The following is a 21,205-nucleotide window of genomic DNA, read 5'->3' on the forward strand; positions in this document are numbered from 1 at the left end:
GTAGATTATTGGCTCAAAAATGTACTTGAGTAAGAGTAAAAGTAGGCTACCGTTTTGAAAAAGTTAAGTCGTTTGCCGTTCCTCGAAAAAAAAATGTAACGCGTTAGGCTACTACCCACCCCTGCAAATGGGTTTGATCTCGCTTTCTCCGAGCCATAGCCTACAAACGGCAATCTGGACAGTGCATCTCCTTGCTCAGTGTTGTGTTGTCTTATTGGCTACCCGCCAACGTGGCAGGTACATTGACAGTTTCACCCGCCAATCACAAAAGTTACCCGCATTTGGCGTGTGCCAATTTCATGCCCTGCTTGCGAATGCCCTTCTCATCGCGGATGCAATCAACACTGCCCCCTGGCGGTAGAAAATTGCAATATTGTACTGTGGCATAAATTTCCAGTTACCAAGCTGGGATTCACGTAAACCACAGTAATGGAACAGAACTCTCACTAAAAAAAGCAAAACTTATAAAAATAAGCCAGGTTGACGCCCCCTCCATCCTCCTCCTCCTGTCCAAAAACAGCAGTTAAGGCATTTGATGAAAAGGGTGTTTTTTTCATTGCTCTGATTAGGTACATCCGTCTTATTGTGTGCAGAGGCATCTCTTTCCACCTGCATCCTGAGCCAGGATGCACCATAATCATATCCAGATGGCAGGGTACCACAATTCTGATTATCATGCACGCAAGGGTTATGAATGAAGGCCAAGGTCTCAGTTACTCTGGCATCTGTTTCTCTCTCTCGCTCACACACACACACACACACACAGAGAGACAGAGACAGAGACACACACACACACAGAGAGACAGAGACGCAGAGCCGTAGTGAGGTCATGAATGCCCAGGTTTATTCATCAGAGAGGACTCCGCCTCCTCCACTTATCATTCTGTCTTTCAGGTGGGACTACAAAACCACACACACACACACACACACACACACACACACACACACACACACACACACACACACACACACACACACACACACACACACACACACACACACACACACACACACACACACACACACACACACACACACACACACACACACACACACACACACACACACACGAGCTTTCAGGCTCTTCACAGAAGAGAACAGCTCGCCCTCTCCCCGCCCCTCTCAAGGAAAGGTCATGGAAAGGTCAGAGTTCATGCAGAGAGGATCATGGGAATCCTGCTTCGTTGCCAAGGAAGTGAGGCGATGGTGCGGAGCAGGGTAGCAGGAAGTGAGGCGGTGGTGCGGAGCAGGGTAGCAGGAAGTGAGGCGGTGGTGCGGAGCAGGAAGTGAGGCGGTGGTGTGGAGCAGGGTAGCAGGAAGTGAGGCGGTGGTGCGGAGCAGGAAGTGAGGCGGTGGTGTGGAGCAGGGTAGCAGGAAGTGAGGCGGTGGTGCGGAGCAGGGTAGCAGAAAGAGAATGGCTGCTGCCGTCCTCCCTTTAGAGTATCCGTTGCAAACACCGCTCCGCATCACAAGCACGGCGATTGGTCAGGAGCAGCCGTGAACTCCACTCACTCAAGTTATTAGCCAATGGGAGCTTATGAGATGCAGGGGAGGGGGGCAATGACCGTATAGACAGAGGTACTATGATGGAGGGGTGTGTGTGTGTGTCGGGGATGACAGTATATAGGGAGAGCAGGTGAGAAACAGGAAAGAGGGAGAGAGAGGAAGAGAGGGATAGAGAGAGAGAGCAAGAGAGGGATAGAGAGAGCAAGAGAGAGCAAGAGAGAGCAAGAGAGGGATAGAGAGGAAGACAGGGATAGAGAGAGGAAGAGAGGGATAGAGAGAGCAAGAGAGGGGGAGAAGATAAAGGGAGAGATGAATAATTACGGTTTGGCTCAGTAAATCTTACACAAACACACACACACACATAGGAAAAGGCTTCTGTAAACACGACACAATAAATATATAACACAGCAGGCTCTGCAGTAACACACACACACACACACAGACAGTCATACAAGAGCACCCACATACACACTGTTACACATTAATACTCTCCCTGATCCCCAAGTGCAAAATATCACAAATAAACTAACAGACAAGTGTGTTCAAGTAATGTTATATACACACGGGTGCAGGATGGGCCTCACACACACACCATAAAAAAACAAGAGCATGACACAGGAGCATTGCAGTCAAGTCCCGATAGTTGCCAAGGAAACATGGCGTTGCTACGATGCACAGCACCAGGAGGGGGTTACCCTGACCCAGAGGCGGCCAGAGAGTGTGTGTGTGTATGTGAGAGAATGAGTGTGTGTGTGTGTGTGTGTGTGTGTGTGTGTGTGTGTGAGAGAATGAGTGTGTGTGAGTATTTGAGTCTCGTCAGGAGGCCTACGTAACCTCCATGGCCACTGTACTGTCTGTTCGGCTGTTGAGTGCTGGTTTGTCTTGATCGTGGTTTTCCCTGAAACACACACACACACACACACACACACACACACACACACACACACACACCAAATAATTAATGGTTAAAACACAATCCATTCAGATCATTCACAATCCTTCATCTCCATCCCTTCATCTCCATCCCTTCATCTCCATCCCTTCATCTCTACTCACCTGGGGTCAAGCTCCATGGCAGCCGTTGTCGTGGCGACGCGGGGCAGCTGGCGGCTGGCGGCTAGTTTGAGTGCGGAGGCGGGCACAGCGAGGGGGCGTGTCAGGTGACCGGTGAGCGCCACGCCCACCAGCGCCTGGGCCGGGGAGGGGCTTCCAGCGTTGCCATGGAGATGTGGCGTGCCGTTGTTCGTGTGCACTGGCGGGGTGGGAGCCAGCGCCGAAGGGGGGGTGGTGGTGTGATGCAAGCCCTTATGCACACCTGGACACACACACACACACACACACACAGTCCCATTAGAGCTAGCAGAGGTGGGACAGAGTCGGTGATTGTCCCAAGACTGCAAAATCGTAGCTTCAGTCTGGCGAGACCACGAGACTTGAGTCCACACAAACAGCACGTGGGTCATGACACACACACACACACACACACACGTGGGTCATGAGAGACACACACACACACACACACGTGGGTCTGACACACGTGGGTCATCATGACACACACACACACACACACACACGTGGGTCATCATGACACACACACACGTGGGTCATGACACACACACACACACACACACACACACACGTGGGTCATGAGAGACACACACACACACACACACACGTGGGTCATGAGAGAGACACACACACACACACACGTGGGTCAACATGACACACACACACACACGTGGGTCATCATGACACACACACACGTGGGTCATCATGACACACACACACGTGGGTCATCATGACACACACACACACACACACACACACACACGTGGGTCATGAGACACACACACACACACACGTGGGTCATCATGACACACACACACACACGTGGGTCATGAGACACACACACACACACACGTGGGTCATGAGACACACACACACACACACACACGTGTGTTACCTGAGGGGGCTACGAGGCCGTTGGGGGCAGCGCCGGCTCCAGCTGCGTCCTCTCTGCTCTTGAGCGCCCCCAGCTGTTGGGCGGACAGCAGTGCGGAGGCGGCGAACTGGGCGCTGGCCGAGTCCAGCGTGCGGGGGGAGGGGGCGGGGCCGGGGGGGGCAGGGAGGCCAGCCGCCTGCTGGGCCAGAAGAGACCGCTGCAGCAACGCCAGCTCCTCCTGATGCTGCTGGTACTGCTCCTCTGTAATCACTGGAGAGAGAGAGAGAGAGAGAGAGAGGGAGGGAGAGAGAGAGAGAGAGAGAGAGAGAGAGGGGGGGGGAGAAAGAGAGGGAGAGATCGACAGAGAGAGGGAGAGAGAGAGAGAGGGGGGAGAGAGAGGGGGGGAGGGAGAGAGAGAGGGGGGGGGGGGAAGAGAGGGGGAGATCGACAGAGAGAGGGAGAGAGAGAGAGAGGGGGGAGAGAGAAGGAGAGAGGTAGAGAGAGGGAGAGAGAGAGAGACTGTCAGTAATACAAATCACAAAGTCCAAAAAATGCAACTAATGGGATAAACACAAAGAACCCCCCAATAGAAGTAATTGCACAACGTACAGTTTACCTCTCGTTTCTCCAATTTAGTGAAATAGCCTACTGCTAGTCAGAGCTAGGACTAAAACGGTTCATCGAGTTACTCGATTACAAAAAAGAAGCCACTATGAGATGACCCCATGTTCATAACCTGTAGCTTAGAAAATTTAACAATATGAACTATGAATATTGAACAACTTGAAGCTACATCTATAAGTGTGAACATGCTTAACAAAATATGGGAACAAAACATGGGAACTAAACGTGCATTACGAATATAATCAGTGGGAGCCCTGCTTGTTTCCCTGCAACAAGAAGCTTCCATCTGGGGATGATGGAAGACAGTGACACCCTCAGTGTGTTTGAGAACTACTGTTCTACCCACTACTGTTTGGAACATATCAAATACACCCTGGTCCACTCGTCGTCCCCACAAATCAAGCTTGGCTTTAAATGCAGCGACTTTATCTGCCAGTTTAAAGACAGTCGTCATTCTCCCCTGGAGTGACAGGTTGAGGTCATTAAGCAACCCGAATATGTCACACAGGTAAGCGAGTTTTGACACCCAGTCCTCATCACTAAAATGTGCAGCTAACGGTGACTTTTTCTGTAAGAAATCTCTGCAGCGGCTCTCGAACACACAGTGACCTGCTATAGATGCTTGTTTTTTGTTGCTCATTCTAGCAGTTTAGCTAACTTCGTGTGACACTACCGTTCGCCAAGAACTGATCAAGTGAAGTGAGCTGACCTGAGGCTGCGCAGCGCTGAAGGCAATACTGTATGTAAAAGTGTTGAAGGCGGGACAGACAGACGTAAGAAAATAGACCTTGCAAAATGCAAACATGCGTGCAATCAAACAACTGCATATAGGCCTATGCCATGTAAAAACGTGACATTATTGCAAATTAAATTTAGTTTAGTTTGCATGCATTTTTTTTTGAACTCATGTCGTAGGCTACAGCCCGGTGGTTGGGGACAGCTGGCTTAGTGTACTAGCGTACTATGAGATGACCCCATGTTCATAACTTGTATCTTAGCGTACTATGAGATGACAACATGTTCTTAAAGTGATGGTTCGGAGTAATTTTACCCTAGGGTTCTTTGCACCATGACCCGGAGCCAAAGACACTCCCTCTCCTTTTTTCCCTTGGTCGAGCCCTGGTCGAGTAGCGCCGTCAGAAACGAATGACGTTCTGCAGTCAGGGCTCGAAATTAACGATGTCCCGACGTCCCGGGGACCATAAAAAATGCTTCCGGGACACAATAGAATGATGTCTGGGACAACTCTGGGACAGTAGAAAAGATGGCAAAGCAAATTTCAAAATAGGTACTTTTTTCCTAAACTGTTCACATGGGAATCTAAACGTATCTTTCTCGTCTGAATAAAATGATACAACATTTGACCTGGCGTAACGGACAGCTGGCAAAAGCAGCGTCAGCCAGCTGATCTGTAAATAAGTGGTTTTGTAGCCTACACGCAGCCTTACAACACTGTTTAGGCTACTGCTCTTCAAATCACGGTAGGCTACAATGTTATTTTTGGTACAAATATAGTAAGATACCCAAATGGGCTGGGTGCTTGCGTTTCCTTAGAAATCCGCCATTTAATTGGTTAACTGAATATTAAGTGACGGTGGTAGGCCTAATGGGTCACTTTCCGATATAGGCTAGAGGTTAACTTACCTAACTAGCAGGCAGGTAAATGGCATTTGTTTTCATGACAGACGAGATGACAGTCCTCTCTGACTAAAACGCTGCGTGTTTTCTGTCAGTGACAGACAAACGTCACCAATATGCTGAGCTAAATTCTGCAACTGCGATTTGACAAAACGATAGTGTTGCAAGGTAGCCTATAACAATGATAACAGTTATTTAAGTTAGCATTTGACATTTCGCTGTGACAGTCCAAACTGCGGCCCGCCACGCACTTTAATCTGGCCTACCGAGCATTTAATTAGGTTAGGCTATCATAGGCCGCTCGCTATGTTTTCCATCAATAGATGACGTTGTGGTTAACTTTAGGCTACTGTAAACTGCTTTACACTCTTCTTAGAGAACGTTTACAATGTCAAAACAGCTTGTTACATCGGGATAGTTGCAGCAGATCTAACTACGTTTTGCTACTTCATGGGAACGCATTTGAGTGTGCACAAGAGGGTGAGAGCACGGCAGGAGAGTAGCCTATCTGACAGCTTCGTGGTAATTTCCCACGCTAATTGTTTACTGAGATCTGTGTCCATGACATCACAACAAACTGACATTGAAATTAAAGACACGTTCCTGCCAGGACTTTTACAGGCTTTTCCCAAATCACGGAGGAAACGCCGATGCATAGTATAGTAGCAGATAATCATGTCTTATTTAAATAAACTCCTGGTGCACTTACAAACTTTCTAATGCCTCGTTATTTGACTAAAGGTCGTAGTTGTACTACTGCAGAAGTTTTGTACCATTCAGGGCATTATTAGTGGGGTAATTTACGAGATAAAAGTTGGTTCCATGACTGCAGAACGTCATTCGTTTTTGATAGCGCTACTCGACCAGGGTTCGACCAAGGGAAAAAAGGTTCTGGGAGGGTGTTTGGCTCGGGGTCATGGTGCAAAGGACCCTAGGGTGAAATTACTCCGAACCATCGCTTTAACCTGTAGCTTAGCGTACTATGAGATGACCCCATGTTCTTAACCTATTGCTTAGCGTACTATGAGATGACCCCATGATGACCAACGTTCGGCTACTGGTGACCAGCAGGCTTGCTTGCTCCATCACAGCTGTTTTCCACAGGGGAAAAAAAGCAAAACGTGGTGTGCAGCACCAGGATTTGCTTGAAGTGACAGTAGACAGTGAGGGTCATTCAAATCATTTCAAAATGGGGGCTAATTTATTCGCATTTGGCGAGGCAAGTGGGTGCCTATTTTGAACCCTGTAGCAAGTTATGTGTTATGAGACTGCTATTTTAAACCATGTAGCAAATTATGAGACTGCTATTTTAAACCATGTTGCAAGTTACGAGACGGCTATTTTGAACCATGTAGCAAGTTATGAGACGGCTATTCTTAGCTGCAAGTTATGAGACGGCTATTCTTAGCTGCAAGTTATGAGACGGCTATTCTTAGCTGCAAGTTATGAGACGGCTATTCTTAGCTGCAAGTTATGAGACGGCTATTCTTAGCTGCAAGTTATGAGACGGCTATTCTTAGCCGTTTTGCGGTGGGAAGTGCACAAAAGAAAACAATCAAAAGATAGAAATCGTAGACACACACACCTTGTGCAGGACGGGGCGCGCTGGTCCGGGAGCCTCCCCCTGCTTGAGCCCCCAGGCCATTGGCCAATCGACTGAGGGCGAAGGGCGGTTGCCGTGGAGCTGTTGGCGGGGGGCGGGCCCTGAAGTGTCTCTGGCGACAGGACTGGATGTCCAGCAGCAGCTGCCGCAGAGAGGAGGTGGGAGATTGTGTGTGTGTGTGTGAGTGTGAGTGTGTGTGTGTGTGGGCGCGAGAGGAGGTGGGAGGTCGTGTGTGTGCGCATGCTGGGGCCTGAGAGCGAGGGTCTGTTTGTGAGATCCCCTGTGTGTGTGTGTCTGTCTGTGTGTGTGTGTGTGTGGGGGGCTGTGTCGGTGTGTGTGTGGCCGTGTGTGTGTGCGACTCCAGGCCTTGCAGGACAGCATCCCAATCCGAGCATGCTCGGTCCAGCAGAACCCTGAGAAGGCATCGAAACTCTCGTCAGTCATCTTCAGCTCTTTACCATTAACATAGATATATCATTTTATTATACATCTAAAAAATCATCATCATCATCATCATCGGTGCCACTTACCGACCGCCTCGACCCATGCGTCGCCGTGCCAACCCCAGGCATCGCCGCGGTGATGTGAGAGTGGTGAGGGAATAGCGATAGCGAGGCTGGCCCCGCCCCCCTTCACTAGCACCCGCCCACGGCCAGCCACCCAATCGAGGGAGAGGCTGAGAGAGAGGAGGCGGAGATATTCAGCATCATCACATTTCATCGTAACAACGGTTATTTTTGTTGGTGTTATATTTCATTTGGGGGGGGGGATGAGAGAAAGAGCCACCGCAAGTGATATGCTAAACCACTCCCCATGGCTATAGAGAGAGGGCAGCATGTATACAAGAGTTAAGTGTGCCATGTGTGTGTGCGTGCGTGCGTGTGCGCCTGCGTGTGTGTGTTACTCACAGTGTGATACTGACAGCCCGCTCGCCGTCGGAATGCAAACACACCATCAGGATCATTCTCCTCTTCCGCCTCTGAAGAACCAGAGAATATCTACAGAGAGAGAGAGAGAGAGAGAGAGAGAGAGAGAGAGAGAGAGAGAGAGAGCGAAAGAGAGAAAGAAAAAAAGAAAAAGCAAGAAACAGGTCAGTATGGGATATCATAGTCTTATGTGTGTGTTTGTGTGTGTGTGTGTGCATGCGTGCGTACCTGAGAGTAGGGCTCATCGTCTGAGCTGGGGAAGTCGTGTGTGTGTGTGTGTGTGTGTGTGTGTGTGTGTGTGTGTGTGTGTGTGCGCGTATGCGTGCGTACCTGCTCATCGTCTGAGCTGGGGAAGTCGTACTGGTTTAAGTCTTTTGCGTTGAAGAGGGCGGGGCCTGGGTGCTGGGCGGGGCCTGGTAGAACCTTCTGCTTCTTCTTCTCATATTTCCGCTTCTGACGGACAACTTCCACCTTCTCCTGATAGGGCGAGAAAGAGAGGGGGGGAGCTGCAATGACTACAACTTCCACCTTGGGGGGGAGAGGGAGTGTGTATGTGTGTGTGTGTGTGTGTCTTGCTCCTGTAGTCTCGGTGTTGTGTGGTATTGGTCAGTGGGAGCAGAGGGAGTGTGTGTGTGTGTGTGTGTGTGTGTGTGTGTGTGCCTTGCTCCTGTAGACTCGGTGTTGTGTGGTATTGGTCAGTGGGAGCAGAGGGAGTGTGTGTGTGTGTGTGTGTGTGTGTGTGTGTGTGTGTGTGTGTGTGTGCCTTCCTCCTGTAGACTCGGTGTTGTGTGGTGTTGGTCAGTGGGAGCAGAGGGAGTGTGTGTGTGTGTGTGTGTGTGTGTGTGCGTACCTTGCTCCTGTAGTCTCGGTGTTGTGTGGTGTTGGTCAGGGGGAGCAGAGGGAGTGTGTGTGTGTGTGTGTGTGTGTGCGTACCTTGCTCCTGTAGTCTCGGTGTTGTGTGGTGTTGGTCAGGGGGAGCAGAGGGAGTGTGTGTGTGTGTGTGTGTGTGCGTACCTTGCTCCTGTAGTCTCGGTGTTGTGTGGTGTTGGTCAGGGGGAGCAGGGGGAGTGTGTAGACCGGCTTCATCTGCGCTCTCTGGGCCTCCGCTTCAGCCATGATGTCTCCTCCAAAATCAGTCATCCCACTCCTACACACACACACGCACGCACGCGCACACACACAAATAAGGTTTAATCCGCCACATGTTCACAGTGACAAGAAATGTGGTTCTGTTTGTACGTGTCACTCTAGTAATGTAAATACACAATGACAATATATAACCAAGAGACGAACACACCATTCACAGCTGCAATAAACATGACAGAGTATATATATGCAGCAGTGTGTGTGTGTGTGTGTGTGTGTGTGTACCTCTTCTCTACGATCTCCAGAGTGAGCTGCAGCAGGTCTCTCTTGTTGCCCTGTGTGTGTGTGTGTGTGTGTGTGTGTGTGTGTGTGTGTACCTCTTCTCTACGATCTCCAGAGTGAGCTGCAGCAGGTCTCTCTTGTTGCCCTCGCGCCTCTTGATCATCTCCAGGATGGACACGGCACGACTCAGGTCTCTCCTCAGCTTCAGCATCTTCTCATACGACACCTCGTCATTCTTACGGTTCTACACACACACACACACACACACACACACCATTACAATGCAGGTCTCTCCTCAGCTTCAACATCTTCTGATACGACACCTCGTTGTTTTCATGGTTCACAGACACACCTTGCCGTGCAGCATCAGTGAGTGTGTGTGAGTGTGTGTGAGTGTGTGTGCGTGTGTGTGCGTGTGTGTGCGTGTGTGTGTGTGCGTGTGTGTGAGTGTGTGTGTGTGAGTGTGTGTGTGTGTGTGTGAGTGTGCGTGTGAGTGCGTGTGAGTGTGTGTGAGTGTGTGTGCGCATCTTCTTGGGGCGGCGTCTGAAGGCAGGGCTCTACACTAACATTTGGTTTTCCGTGAGCACTTGTGTGCCCAAGTGAAAACATTTAGGAGCACAGACACAAATCTGAGCGCACAGTCAGTTCTGCACTTAACAATGTACACATAATGTAACATTATACTGCAGCCAACATGCCAGTGCACCAATTGCAAAGACTAACAATGACCGACAACGGCCGTGGCGAAACTGGCTGGGGCACCTGCAACGTACACTAGCGACCCGGGTTCGATTCCCGCCCCGTGGTCCTTTCCGGATCGCACCCCCGACTCTCTCCCCCACTCACTTCCTGTCTTTCTCCACTATCCTGTCGCATTAAAGGCATAAAAGCCCAAAAATATATACTTGATTATACATTTACAGAAAACAAAGATTTTAAAGAATATCAGTGCCTAATTTATGTAATTTATTTGTGAAACCATCTGTAGCAAATCCAAATATGCCCAATGCCCATGGTGCCATATCTGACTGCATACTGCCCAATACTACTAGTAAAACAGTCCATTTTCTCTTCCTCAAAACCCAACATAGCCTAATCAAGGATAATCATATTTATTTGAAATATCTGCATTGATGGGGGCAGTAGTCAAATTTTACTTTCGTTTTGCACAAGCTTGTATTCGTTGTTAGTAGTGTTCTAAACGCAGTATTACGGGAGGCTACTTTTGTCCCTGTTTGCTAGTTATATTTTGCATATTGCATAGCATAACCGTCAACTGGGCTAAATGGCACATTACTTTTCCTTCTCTCACTGCATTCTCAGAATCTCGTCTTTACATTTTTCCTCTGAATTTGGTGGATTGAAGAAATTAGTTGTACTTTGTATCTTGGCTGGCTGGCTAGTCTAACTTTCCGCTTTTTCCACGCACCCTTGAATTTGATAGAAGCGACTATTGAGTAACAAACTTAAGGTTAAGCAACGCAAAACTGCTAACGTTGATGGGAGGTGTAGTTTTTATGCTGCATTCACAACATGATTCTATGGTTCGCACCAGTAAGGTTTCCAGTGTTGTGGTATATTTAGAATGTTATATCGTCAGCTAAACTTCAATCTTAATTTTGTCACTTGAAATACTAACGTGCCCGAGTCAAACTTTAGTTTAGTAGGCTACATGGTTGTGTCAAAATCGCTATTTTTCAAACACTAAGAAGGCTCGACATAACATAACATTTTGATCGAAGCATCATCAGTGTCTCTACACATGAACTCGAGCATTGAGAACATTTTGGTAAACTATGTGTACACGAACAAAGAAAAGATTTTGGACAAAATCTTTGGAAAAATAGCGATTTTGACGCAATTGTATCAAAAAAGTAGTGGCCCTATAGGATTCCCATTCAAAAGGTAATTTCACCTTGACTTGGTGTATGACGAAACGCCGGTTGTTAGTGATTGGTTCCAAGCGGTTCAAAGAAACTCCAATGATTTTAAACCTCAAACTGTGCCCTCCAACCCGGAAATAAACGTTTGCCTATGGATCTGGGCCAGACTCTCTGCGAAGTCAGAGAGTCTGGTTTCCAGGCTAATATTTAGTAGACAAACTTTGACATGGATAGAAGTCAATTGCACCAGTGCGCCTATATAGTTTTTTTGCAGGCGCACGCTATAGTTTTTACTCCGGGTGCAAGTGAAATGGGCGCACTGTAGAGCCCTGGAAGGCCACGTACGGGGTCGCTGGAGGTGTGTGTCTCTGTGTGCGTGTGTGTGTGTGTGTGTTGTCACCTTGCGTGTCTGCATCTTCTCGGTGCGGCGTCTGAAGGCCACGTACGGGTCGCTGGTGCTGGACCCGTCCCTCTTCTCCTGCTTGACCAATGGGATGAGAGAAGGCTTCTTGCAGCTCCGCCTCTTCCTGCTCCAGTACTCAAACACTTCCTGGATGAGTTCATCGTCCTCTTTCAGCAGGAGCCTGGCTTCCTGTAGAGTCACCAGCTACACACACACACACACACACACACACAGTTAGTCACAGAAGAGTCAAATGTGACACACATCCACACAATAGAGCTTCAAGTCAAACACAGACGCACACACACACACACACACACACAGACGCACACAGACACACACACATACATAGACACACAGACACACACACACACCTGCTGTCCACTGCCCTTCTCCAGTTTCTCCATCATGTCCTCAAACTGCAGCGCTCCGATCTGCAGCCTCTTCTGCACCTGCAGCAGACACGCCTCGTCATCACCGTCCAGGTCATAGTCTGGGTGCTCTGGCTCCAAACTGAAGGCTGCAACACACACACACACACACACACACACACACATTACACACACACTCCTCGTCCAGGTCATAGTCTGGGTGCTCTGGCTCCAAACTGAAGGCTGCAATACACACACACACACTCCTCGTCCAGGTCATAGTCTGGGTGCTCTGGCTCCAAACTGAAGGCTGCAATACACACACACACACTCCTCGTCCAGGTCATAGTCTGGGTGCTCTGGCTCCACACTGAAGGCTGCAACACACACACACACACATACAGACACACACACACACTCTCTCTCTGTCCAGATCATAACCTGGCTGTTCAGGCTCCTAACTAAATGCCGAGACATAACACACGTGCCCAGTCAGTGCCCACCACACGTGCCCAGTCAGTGCCCACCACAACACACGTGCCCAGTCAGTGCCCACCACAACACACGTGCCCAGTCAGTGCCCACCACACGTGCCCAGTCAGTGCCCACCACAACACACGTGCCCAGTCAGTGCCCACCACACGTGCCCAGTCAGTGCCCACCACACGTGCCCAGTCAGTGCCCACCACAACACGCGTGCCCAGTCAGTGCCCACCACAACACGCGTGCCCAGTCAGTACTCACGCTGGATGTGGACGAGCTGTTTGGGCATGCGGAACTCGCCCGCGTACAGAGAGTCGTAGTAGCCGATGTCGCTCTCGGCCTCGGGCACCGGGATGACCATGGTGTCCTTCTTCTCCCCGAATACCTGCTGCGCAGAGATGGCCCTCTGGAGATGGTGCTCCTGAAACACACACACACAATGGATTATTGGGGTGTGTGTGTGTGAGAGAGAGAGAGAGACAGAGACCATGGCCTACCACAGCGACGTGCTGCATGAGAGAGAGAGAGAGAGAGAGAGAGAGAGAGAGAGAGAGAGAGACAGAGACCTTGGCCTACCACAGCGACGTGCTGCATGAGAGAGAGAGAGAGAGAGAGAGAGAGAGAGACCTTGGCCTACCACAGCGACGTGTCTATCATAAGTTCTCTGTGTGTGCACTAGCAAAAATAAAAGGGTTCAGTTTGATTGGCACATGTGGTCAACACATACTGTAGTTTGTCTTACTCACTCACATACAGTTTTGTGTTTTCATTTTGCTATTGCAAAACGTAGCTCTATTCTCTTCTGGGCCTGCATGCGTGTTCTGATGCCATCTCCCCAACATCTTGTGCCCATCTGGGTGCCCTACGGGGTGAGGGGGTAGGGGCTTGCCCACATGCAGAGGAGGGAGCACCCTAAGGTCCTGTGCCCATCTGGGTGAGGGGGTAGGTTCTTGCCCACATGCAGAGGAGGGAACACCCTAAGGTCCTGTGCCCATCTGGGTGAGGGGGTAGGGGCTTGTCCATCTGGGTGAGGGGGTAGGGGCTTGCCCACATGCAGAGGAGGGGGCACCCTAAGGTCCTCTGGCGACCTGTGTGGACCACCTGGGATACGGAGGCCAGCACACAGGGGGAGCTCAGGGCAGCACTATACTACAGCACTATACTATACTATACTACAGCACTATACTGCAGCACTATACTATACTACAGCACTATACTGCAGCACTATACTGCAGCACTACACTGCAGCACTACACTACAGCACTACACTACTTCACTACACTGCAGCACTATACTGCAGCACTATACTGCAGCACTACACTACAGCACGACACCACTTCACATCGGGCTAAACAGCATAAACAGTAGCGGAGAGGTAGCCTACCGCTCCATATCAGCCAATGGGATAAATACAATGTGATTGTCTGGGATAGTAGTGAGAGTGAGAGAGTGTGAGGAGTGAGAGAGGAGAGAGTGAGAGGAGTGAGAGTGAGAGGAGAGAGTGTGAGAGGAGAGAGTGTGAGAGGAGAGAGTGTGAGAGGAGAGTGAGAGGAGAGAGTGAGAGAGGAGCGAGTGAGAGGAGTGAGAGTGAGAGAGGAGAGAGTGAGAGAGGAGAGAGTGAGAGAGGAGAGAGTGAGAGGAGTGAGTGAGAGAGGAGAGTGTGAGAGGAGAGAGTGAGAGAGGAGAGTGTGAGAGGAGAGAGTGAGAGAGGAGAGTGTGAGAGGAGAGAGAGTGAGAGGAGAGAGTGAGAGGAGAGAGGAGAGTGTGAGAGGAGAGAGTGTGAGAGGAGAGAGAGTGAGAGGAGAGAGTGTGAGAGGAGAGAGTGAGAGGAGAGAGAGTGAGAGGAGAGAGTGAGAGGAGAGAGGAGAGAGTGAGAGAGGAGAGAGTGAGAGGAGTGAGTGAGAGAGGAGAGTGTGAGAGGAGAGAGTGAGAGGAGAGAGGAGAGTGTGAGAGGAGAGAGTGTGAGAGGAGAGAGAGTGAGAGGAGAGAGTGTGAGAGGAGAGAGTGAGAGGAGAGAGAGTGAGAGGAGAGAGTGAGAGGAGAGAGGAGAGAGTGAGAGAGGAGAGAGTGAGAGGAGTGAGTGAGAGAGGAGAGTGTGAGAGGAGAGAGTGAGAGAGGAGAGTGTGAGAGGAGAGAGTGAGAGAGGAGAGTGTGAGAGGAGAGAGAGTGAGAGGAGAGAGTGAGAGGAGAGAGGAGAGTGTGAGAGGAGAGAGTGTGAGAGGAGAGAGAGTGAGAGGAGAGAGTGTGAGAGGAGAGAGTGAGAGGAGAGAGAGTGAGAGGAGAGAGTGAGAGGAGAGAGAGTGAGAGGAGAGAGTGTGAGGAGTGAGAGTGAGAGAGGAGAGAGTGTGAGAGGAGAGTGAGAGGAGAGAGTGTGAGAGGAGAGAGTGAGAGGAGAGAGTGTGAGAGGAGAGAGTGAGAGGAGAGTGTGAGAGGAGAGTGTGAGAGGAGAGAGTGAGAGAGGAGAGTGTGAGGATTGAGAGTGAGAGGAGAGTGTGAGGATTGAGAGAGTGAGAGGAGAGAGTGTGAGGATTGAGAGTGAGCTATTTAACTGGTAATAAGAGACAAATGACCAAGGGTCAAAGGGGGCTGATTCTAGACTAGAGATGTTTGAGTGATTTCTGGGTGATAAGAGGTAGGTCTAAAGCACAGGCTTGGAAGATAGACAGAGAAATTATGACAGGCAGGCAGACAGACGCATGGGGGTGATTGGTAGAGCTAGGCTACACAGCCAGCCCATGCCTGGAGTCAGACAGCCAGTCAGCACACTGGCTGAGTGGATACAGGTCAGAGGTCACACAGACAGAGCCTGGTGGGATGAGGAAAGCTGCCAGGGATTCTACACCTAGGATGCAAATCCATGCCCAATGAGCATTTAACTTAATAATGCCTGAATTGTGTGAAGTACTGGTAAATGCAAAAAAGATGTGTACTACAGGAAATGTGTGTGTGAAAAGCACAGGTATCTCCCGGCACAGCCAAAGTTACCTCACACCCTCGAAACCATGTAGCCTGACATTAACATAACCTATTTTATAACATAGCAAGGCATGGCTCTAGCTAGCTGGCATTTTTTGGATCACGTGTGGTTCAATCAAGATATGTTAACATATTAAATTCAACACTTAATATGAGAATTCAATGACAGATCAACAGGCCCAGGTAGTAAACATGGCTAACTATATAGCTAATGGCTAAGTGGTGAACAAGCTTGAATGCATAAATGCTCAGTTGTGGATAAGAGGTTGGACGTGGAAACAGTCTCTGGTGAAAGCAGGCTTTACCCACTTACTTTGTTTGACTGATGCAGTTATGTGTGGCTAATAATAACTAGCATGATCATGGGATACCGTTATGGCAAGGTAACGTACGTTAACGGTAGCAGATACGGCTATGCTAACGAGCAGCCTACTAGCTACAAGATACTTGCAATGAGCGTTACTAACAAGCAGCTCTGTTTTGAGCAAAAAGAGAATAACTTGTGGGCAAATCGTTTAATGTTGAGTGATGTTGTAAACCTCTACAATTAGCCGCCATTGTACCGGTACATCTGTCATCCTCCGACCAGAGCCGGACATTCTCTGTTTCGACCAAGTTGTTGTGACAGCGAAGCTCACTAGTGCCCTCTGGCATAAATTCTTCCAAACTGCACCACCAAGCAAGGGAAAGAACAAAATGGTGGAATCAGCTTTGATCACGTGATCCTTTTGTACTTCTCAAACGGTCTCATCTGCAAACCGTCTTTAACAAAACGGATTTTGATAACACTCTGAAAAGGGTGGCATGACATTGTTAGGTTAAACCATGGAATTACTGTCTCGCACGATAAAATGGCTCATAACTGATCGTCTGTCTGGACGTAGAATGGCGGCCATTTTGTGTTGTTTGCGCAGACAAGAGACGGGCGCTCCTTCAAATGTGAAAATACACCAGTACTTGGTATAAGCAGGTTTCTGATCTAATAAACGTACCGATTCCTCCTCTTTTTCCATCCCCGTCGGCATCTGTGGCACTGCCCGGTTAATAGAAGCATATTCGTGCAGGTCGGGTAGGTCCTCGCAACGGAAGACGGGTAGTGGCTTGGAAGCATCCAGCGCCCGTGCCCGAAACGACAATTTGCTCATTTTTATATTTCGAGATACAGCATAAATATATCCGATCTCCTAAAATATAACGTTAACACTGTTCTGATTTGAGTTCTCATGGATAATTCTGTGTCGGTATCCTGGAGTCTGTGGTACCAGTGGCTATAGATAAAATACGGCGAGGCGAACAGAGCCGGGAAGGCCCGGATCTCGGTCGCTCTCTATCGGTCTATTTTCCCAGTTGCTTCGCTGTCTATCCGTGGCTCAGTACGCCATGGCAAACATGGCGGACATTAAAAACTCACTACGCTCCGCTCGCTGTCAACCGGGCCCAACCCACCGCTCACCAACAGCCATCCCCACACGGGCTACAGCGCTTGCGCGTTCTCGCAGGTAAGGAGGGGCGCGCTCAATTGACGTGCACAAGTGAATTCCAAGGAGCTCGAGGGCTCGCAGAATATAATTTCAAATTAACATGTAGTGGCCAGTCCCTGTCTTACTCCTCAAGTATCGATGTTGGCAAACTAGGCAATTAGGTTTAAGTAAACACACAACAATCAGAAAATGTTTAAATTTACTTCATATAATCACATTAATTCACATAACAGCTGAACAGTTTGACTTTCAGTTTGCAGTCACACTGCCAGCATATGAAAATATGAAAAACAAGAATAGTAATATAATCAAATTCTAGATAAATCATGAATTAATTTGGTAATAAACAAATGATCCTTCTATCTAAATCTCAAAGCAGGTCCCTTTCTATGTCTGTTCGTGAGATGCGGGTTGCATTGCACTATTTTGCAAGCTTGGCTAAAACGCCTTCACTTTGGATACTGCATTCATGACACTCCCAAACACATGCACTCATCCTTATGTGATGTTCAATGAAGACTATTCTTTCACACACCACTTAGGTGCAAACAATATCAGGGTTTTGGTTGATTAAACCATTGGTTTGCTTGTTATTTCATAGTGATTAAACGTCAAAAAATAGAGACAGGAGTTACTCAACATTAGGCACCTCTGATATATTTTTAAAGACGTCAAATAGCTTGTTACAAAATGATAGCCAAGGAGCCAGAAGTGAACACACATGAATGGCTATAAAAAAAACGGAGTTTTCATTATACAAATACACATGATAAAATACTTTTAGGTCTAACCCTTGAGCCAGCTTATTTCTATGTGATCTTAGCAACAGCATAGCGTACCTGGTTATCACCCACAAATGCCTGTGTGTTTGTGTGAAAGACCCACAAATGCCTGTGTGTGTGTGAAAGACCCACAAATGCCTGTGTGTTTGTGTGAAAGAATAAAAAAAAATTCTGCCTCGCTCAGATGTTGCCTGGAATCTGACCCTGGATGCACTCACACCATTATTTAAATGTAATCTTCCAGTTAATTTAGATTACTGCAACATGGCAGAGTGTGTGTGTGTGTGTGCGCGTGACAGTTTGTACATTAAGGCCCATGGGTGGAAACTTACCATCAGAATCAGACAATCTTTTGAAGATACGAAGAGTTATGGTATATAATAATATTCAATGATCAGATTAACCCTTCACCTGCTGAATACCATAATAATATTCAGTTTAAACAGATTATCCCTTCACCTGCTGAACAGACCATAATAATATTCAGTGTTTTATCAGATTAACCCTTCACCTGCTGAACCTAAGAACATATGGGCGTTTTACAACCTGGGGTAATTCGTTTTGTGGATCCTTGACTTTTGTGCTTAAATGTGCAAGTAGGCCGTGAGTTAACCCAGCTGGCTTGGGTGGGATTGGGTGGGGCTGCTGCTGCTGCCACACAAACCAGGTTCCCTTTTCCACACAACACCACACACACACACACCAGGTTCCCCTTTCCACACAACACCACACACACACACACACACACACACATCAGGTTCCCCTTTCCACACACCACACACACAGCCAGGCAGAGAGAACATCAGGAGGAGTGGGCATCATAGGAGGAGTGGGCATCATCATCAGGAAGAGTGGGCATCAGGAGGAGGAGTGGGCATCAGGAGGAGGAGTGGACATTATAGGAGTAGTGGGCATCAGGAGGAGGAGTGGGCATCAGGAGGAGGAGTGGACATTATAGGAGTAGTGGGCATCAGGAGGAGGAGTGGGCATCAGGAGGAGGAGTGGACATTATAGGAGGAGTGGGCATCAGGAGGAGTGGACATCAGGAGGAGGAGTGGACAGTGATGACTGAGAAGAGATCACGGTTGTGTGGCCTTAGGAGATTCGTCCTGTTGGGACAGGAACAGCTGTGTGGTGTTGTTGGGACAGCAACAGCTGTGTGACTAACGGGACAGGAACAGCTGTGTGGTGTTGTTGGGACGGCAACAGCTGTGTGGTGTTGTTGGGACGGCAACAGCTGTGTGGTGTTGTTGGGACAGCAACAGTTGAGTGGTATTGGGACAGCAACAGTTGAGTGGTGTTGGGGTGATATGTTATTGTGTTGTGTGTTATTTTTGGCTGACTCCAGTAGCCAGTGAGTTGGACCCCCAAATCCCACCTGACCAGGACCACCACAGCTGGTCTCCCAAACCAGGACCACCACAGCTGACCCAATCTGGTCTCCCCAAATTTACAATCTCTCAACCAACTTGGTTTATTCTCTTAATGTATCTCAGGTTTTCAATCTTGATGATTATGTCCATCACCGTGCCATTAGAGATAGGGAGAAGAATGTGTGTGTGTGTGTGTGTGTGTGTGTCATGGTTTTTCCTCAATGTCCCAGTGACAGGTCCTGACACACACTGCTGTGAAGTTTGGTAGCAGTAGGCCGACACAGTGGTCATTTTTAACAGGCAACTTGCCACACGGCAGTCCTAATCCCAACTGATCATTTTTACAGGGTGTGTTCTGTCTAATGCCTGCTAACACCGTCAGTAGAACACCAAGCCTGTCTAATTCTGCCACTGCGCAGGTCTATCCTGACGCTGACACTTGAGCACCCCCTGTCCAACAGAAACACATGCTGGCCAGGAGAAAGGAGATAGTTTGGAAGCACTCAAGCTCTGAGTCTTGATACATTAAATTCGTGAGCCTACCGAGGTTTACATCGTCTGCTGTTAACAAACATAGCCCATTGTTTATCCCAAGTTTATAAAATGTCAAGGGCGCAAGGAAATATTTGAATAGGACCAGGGTCATTAAGACAAAGATTTGAGCTTACATCTTACATCAAAGTAGCAGCATAGCCGATATAAAATCGGTTGGTCATCGTTGGTTTGATGTGCCATAAAGGGGCGCTGACATAGTGGCTGTAATGTCAGCTGGTGAGCAGTTGTTTCAGTGAAGATAGAGGGGGCGCTGAGCAAAAGTTTTCAATACAATAACAGAAAAACAGTACCTTTCAAGATTAGACATCCTAACAAATCCTGCTGATCAAGTTCACGTCCGTAACGTATGCTGTGGAATATTGTTTTGGACAGTGAACAGACACCGAAACTGGCAGATAGACGGGTGATGGGTGGCGGAATGAATCTGAACTAGTAGCTAATGCTAGCTAATGTTTTCAGTGTTGACAAGGACAATGATAATCACCAGACTCCACCGTATAAAAGCGTACATGTGTGTTTTAAACTTACCGGGTACAGACGTCCATAATTAATTGGCAACAGACAGATGATAACGTAAGTTTAACGTTAGGTATCCAGCTGGTGCTCCACAAACAGTCGCTTGGCAGCCGAGTCCCCAAACACAACACTGCCGAATTAATTTATGACAGCAGGGACAACAAGGGATGACCATTTGCAGCCATGTCTTCTCTGGGAATGAAATCTTCTCCGTTGCAGCTTAACGCCCCGGGATCAGAGCGGAATAAGGGCTTTATAAGCGGCGGGAGGGAGTCGGTAGTCGGTCGGTCAGATGGGGTTAATAAGTTTGCCACGGCAGACAGCCGCCTCCTGATTGGCCATCGCGCAGCACCAATAGCCTTCGGGGAGTTCGGGTGTGGTGGTTAGGTCACTGGACAGGGAACGTTTTTCCTGTTCTGCGTTGAGCGATGTGTTAAATTTCTAGATAACCCATATATGCATGCATGCTATGCGAATTCACTCAGCGCTCGCGCTCTCTCCCTCTCTATCTATATTAACCATATAGTTATTCATTATAGCGCACTTGTATGTAGTTGTCCACTATATATCCTTCTATGTAGTAGTATGTTTATTTGCACTAAACAGAGCGCTGCTCGGGGCCAGATGGCCAGCAGAGGTCGCTGTTGCTCTCATCTCACCTCTGCTCAGCTAGTTCATTACAATGGATGGCTGGATCATGGATGATGAACAGATCAGATAGATGGATGAATGGATGACTGAGTCCCAAAAGCACATTTCACAGAGTATATACCAT

General features: G+C 48.5%; 1 protein-coding gene across 2 annotated transcripts; it reads right to left on the reverse strand.

The window, feature by feature from the left end:
- Nucleotides 1–814: 814 nt before the first annotated feature.
- Nucleotides 815–20,709, reverse strand: LOC143139639 (enhancer of polycomb homolog 1-like). 2 transcript variants are annotated; one of them, XM_076300272.1, is made up of 13 exons: nt 20,443–20,709; nt 13,009–13,168; nt 12,268–12,413; nt 11,891–12,097; nt 9,703–9,851; nt 9,254–9,386; nt 8,570–8,716; nt 8,222–8,311; nt 7,844–7,989; nt 7,296–7,726; nt 3,470–3,718; nt 2,563–2,821; nt 815–2,404 (listed from the first exon to the last, which is right to left on the reverse strand). In XM_076300272.1, exons 2-13 carry the CDS (start codon nt 13,106–13,108, stop codon nt 2,332–2,334), a joined length of 2,130 nt encoding a protein of 709 aa, XP_076156387.1. In that variant the 5' UTR covers nt 13,109–13,168; nt 20,443–20,709; the 3' UTR covers nt 815–2,331. The 2 variants fall into 2 exon arrangements, with proteins under 2 accessions (XP_076156387.1, XP_076156386.1); XM_076300271.1 differs by lacking the exon at nt 20,443–20,709 and adding an exon at nt 16,716–17,162.
- Between the last annotated feature and the right edge of the window lie 496 nt (nt 20,710–21,205).

This window comes from Alosa pseudoharengus, unplaced genomic scaffold, assembly GCF_046254945.1.
Source record: "Alosa pseudoharengus isolate Yale_2024_CS ecotype anadromous, Long Island Sound unplaced genomic scaffold, YU_APseudo_1.1 YU_APseudo_1.1_scf_22, whole genome shotgun sequence".
NCBI lineage: Eukaryota > Metazoa > Chordata > Actinopteri > Clupeiformes > Clupeidae > Alosa > Alosa pseudoharengus.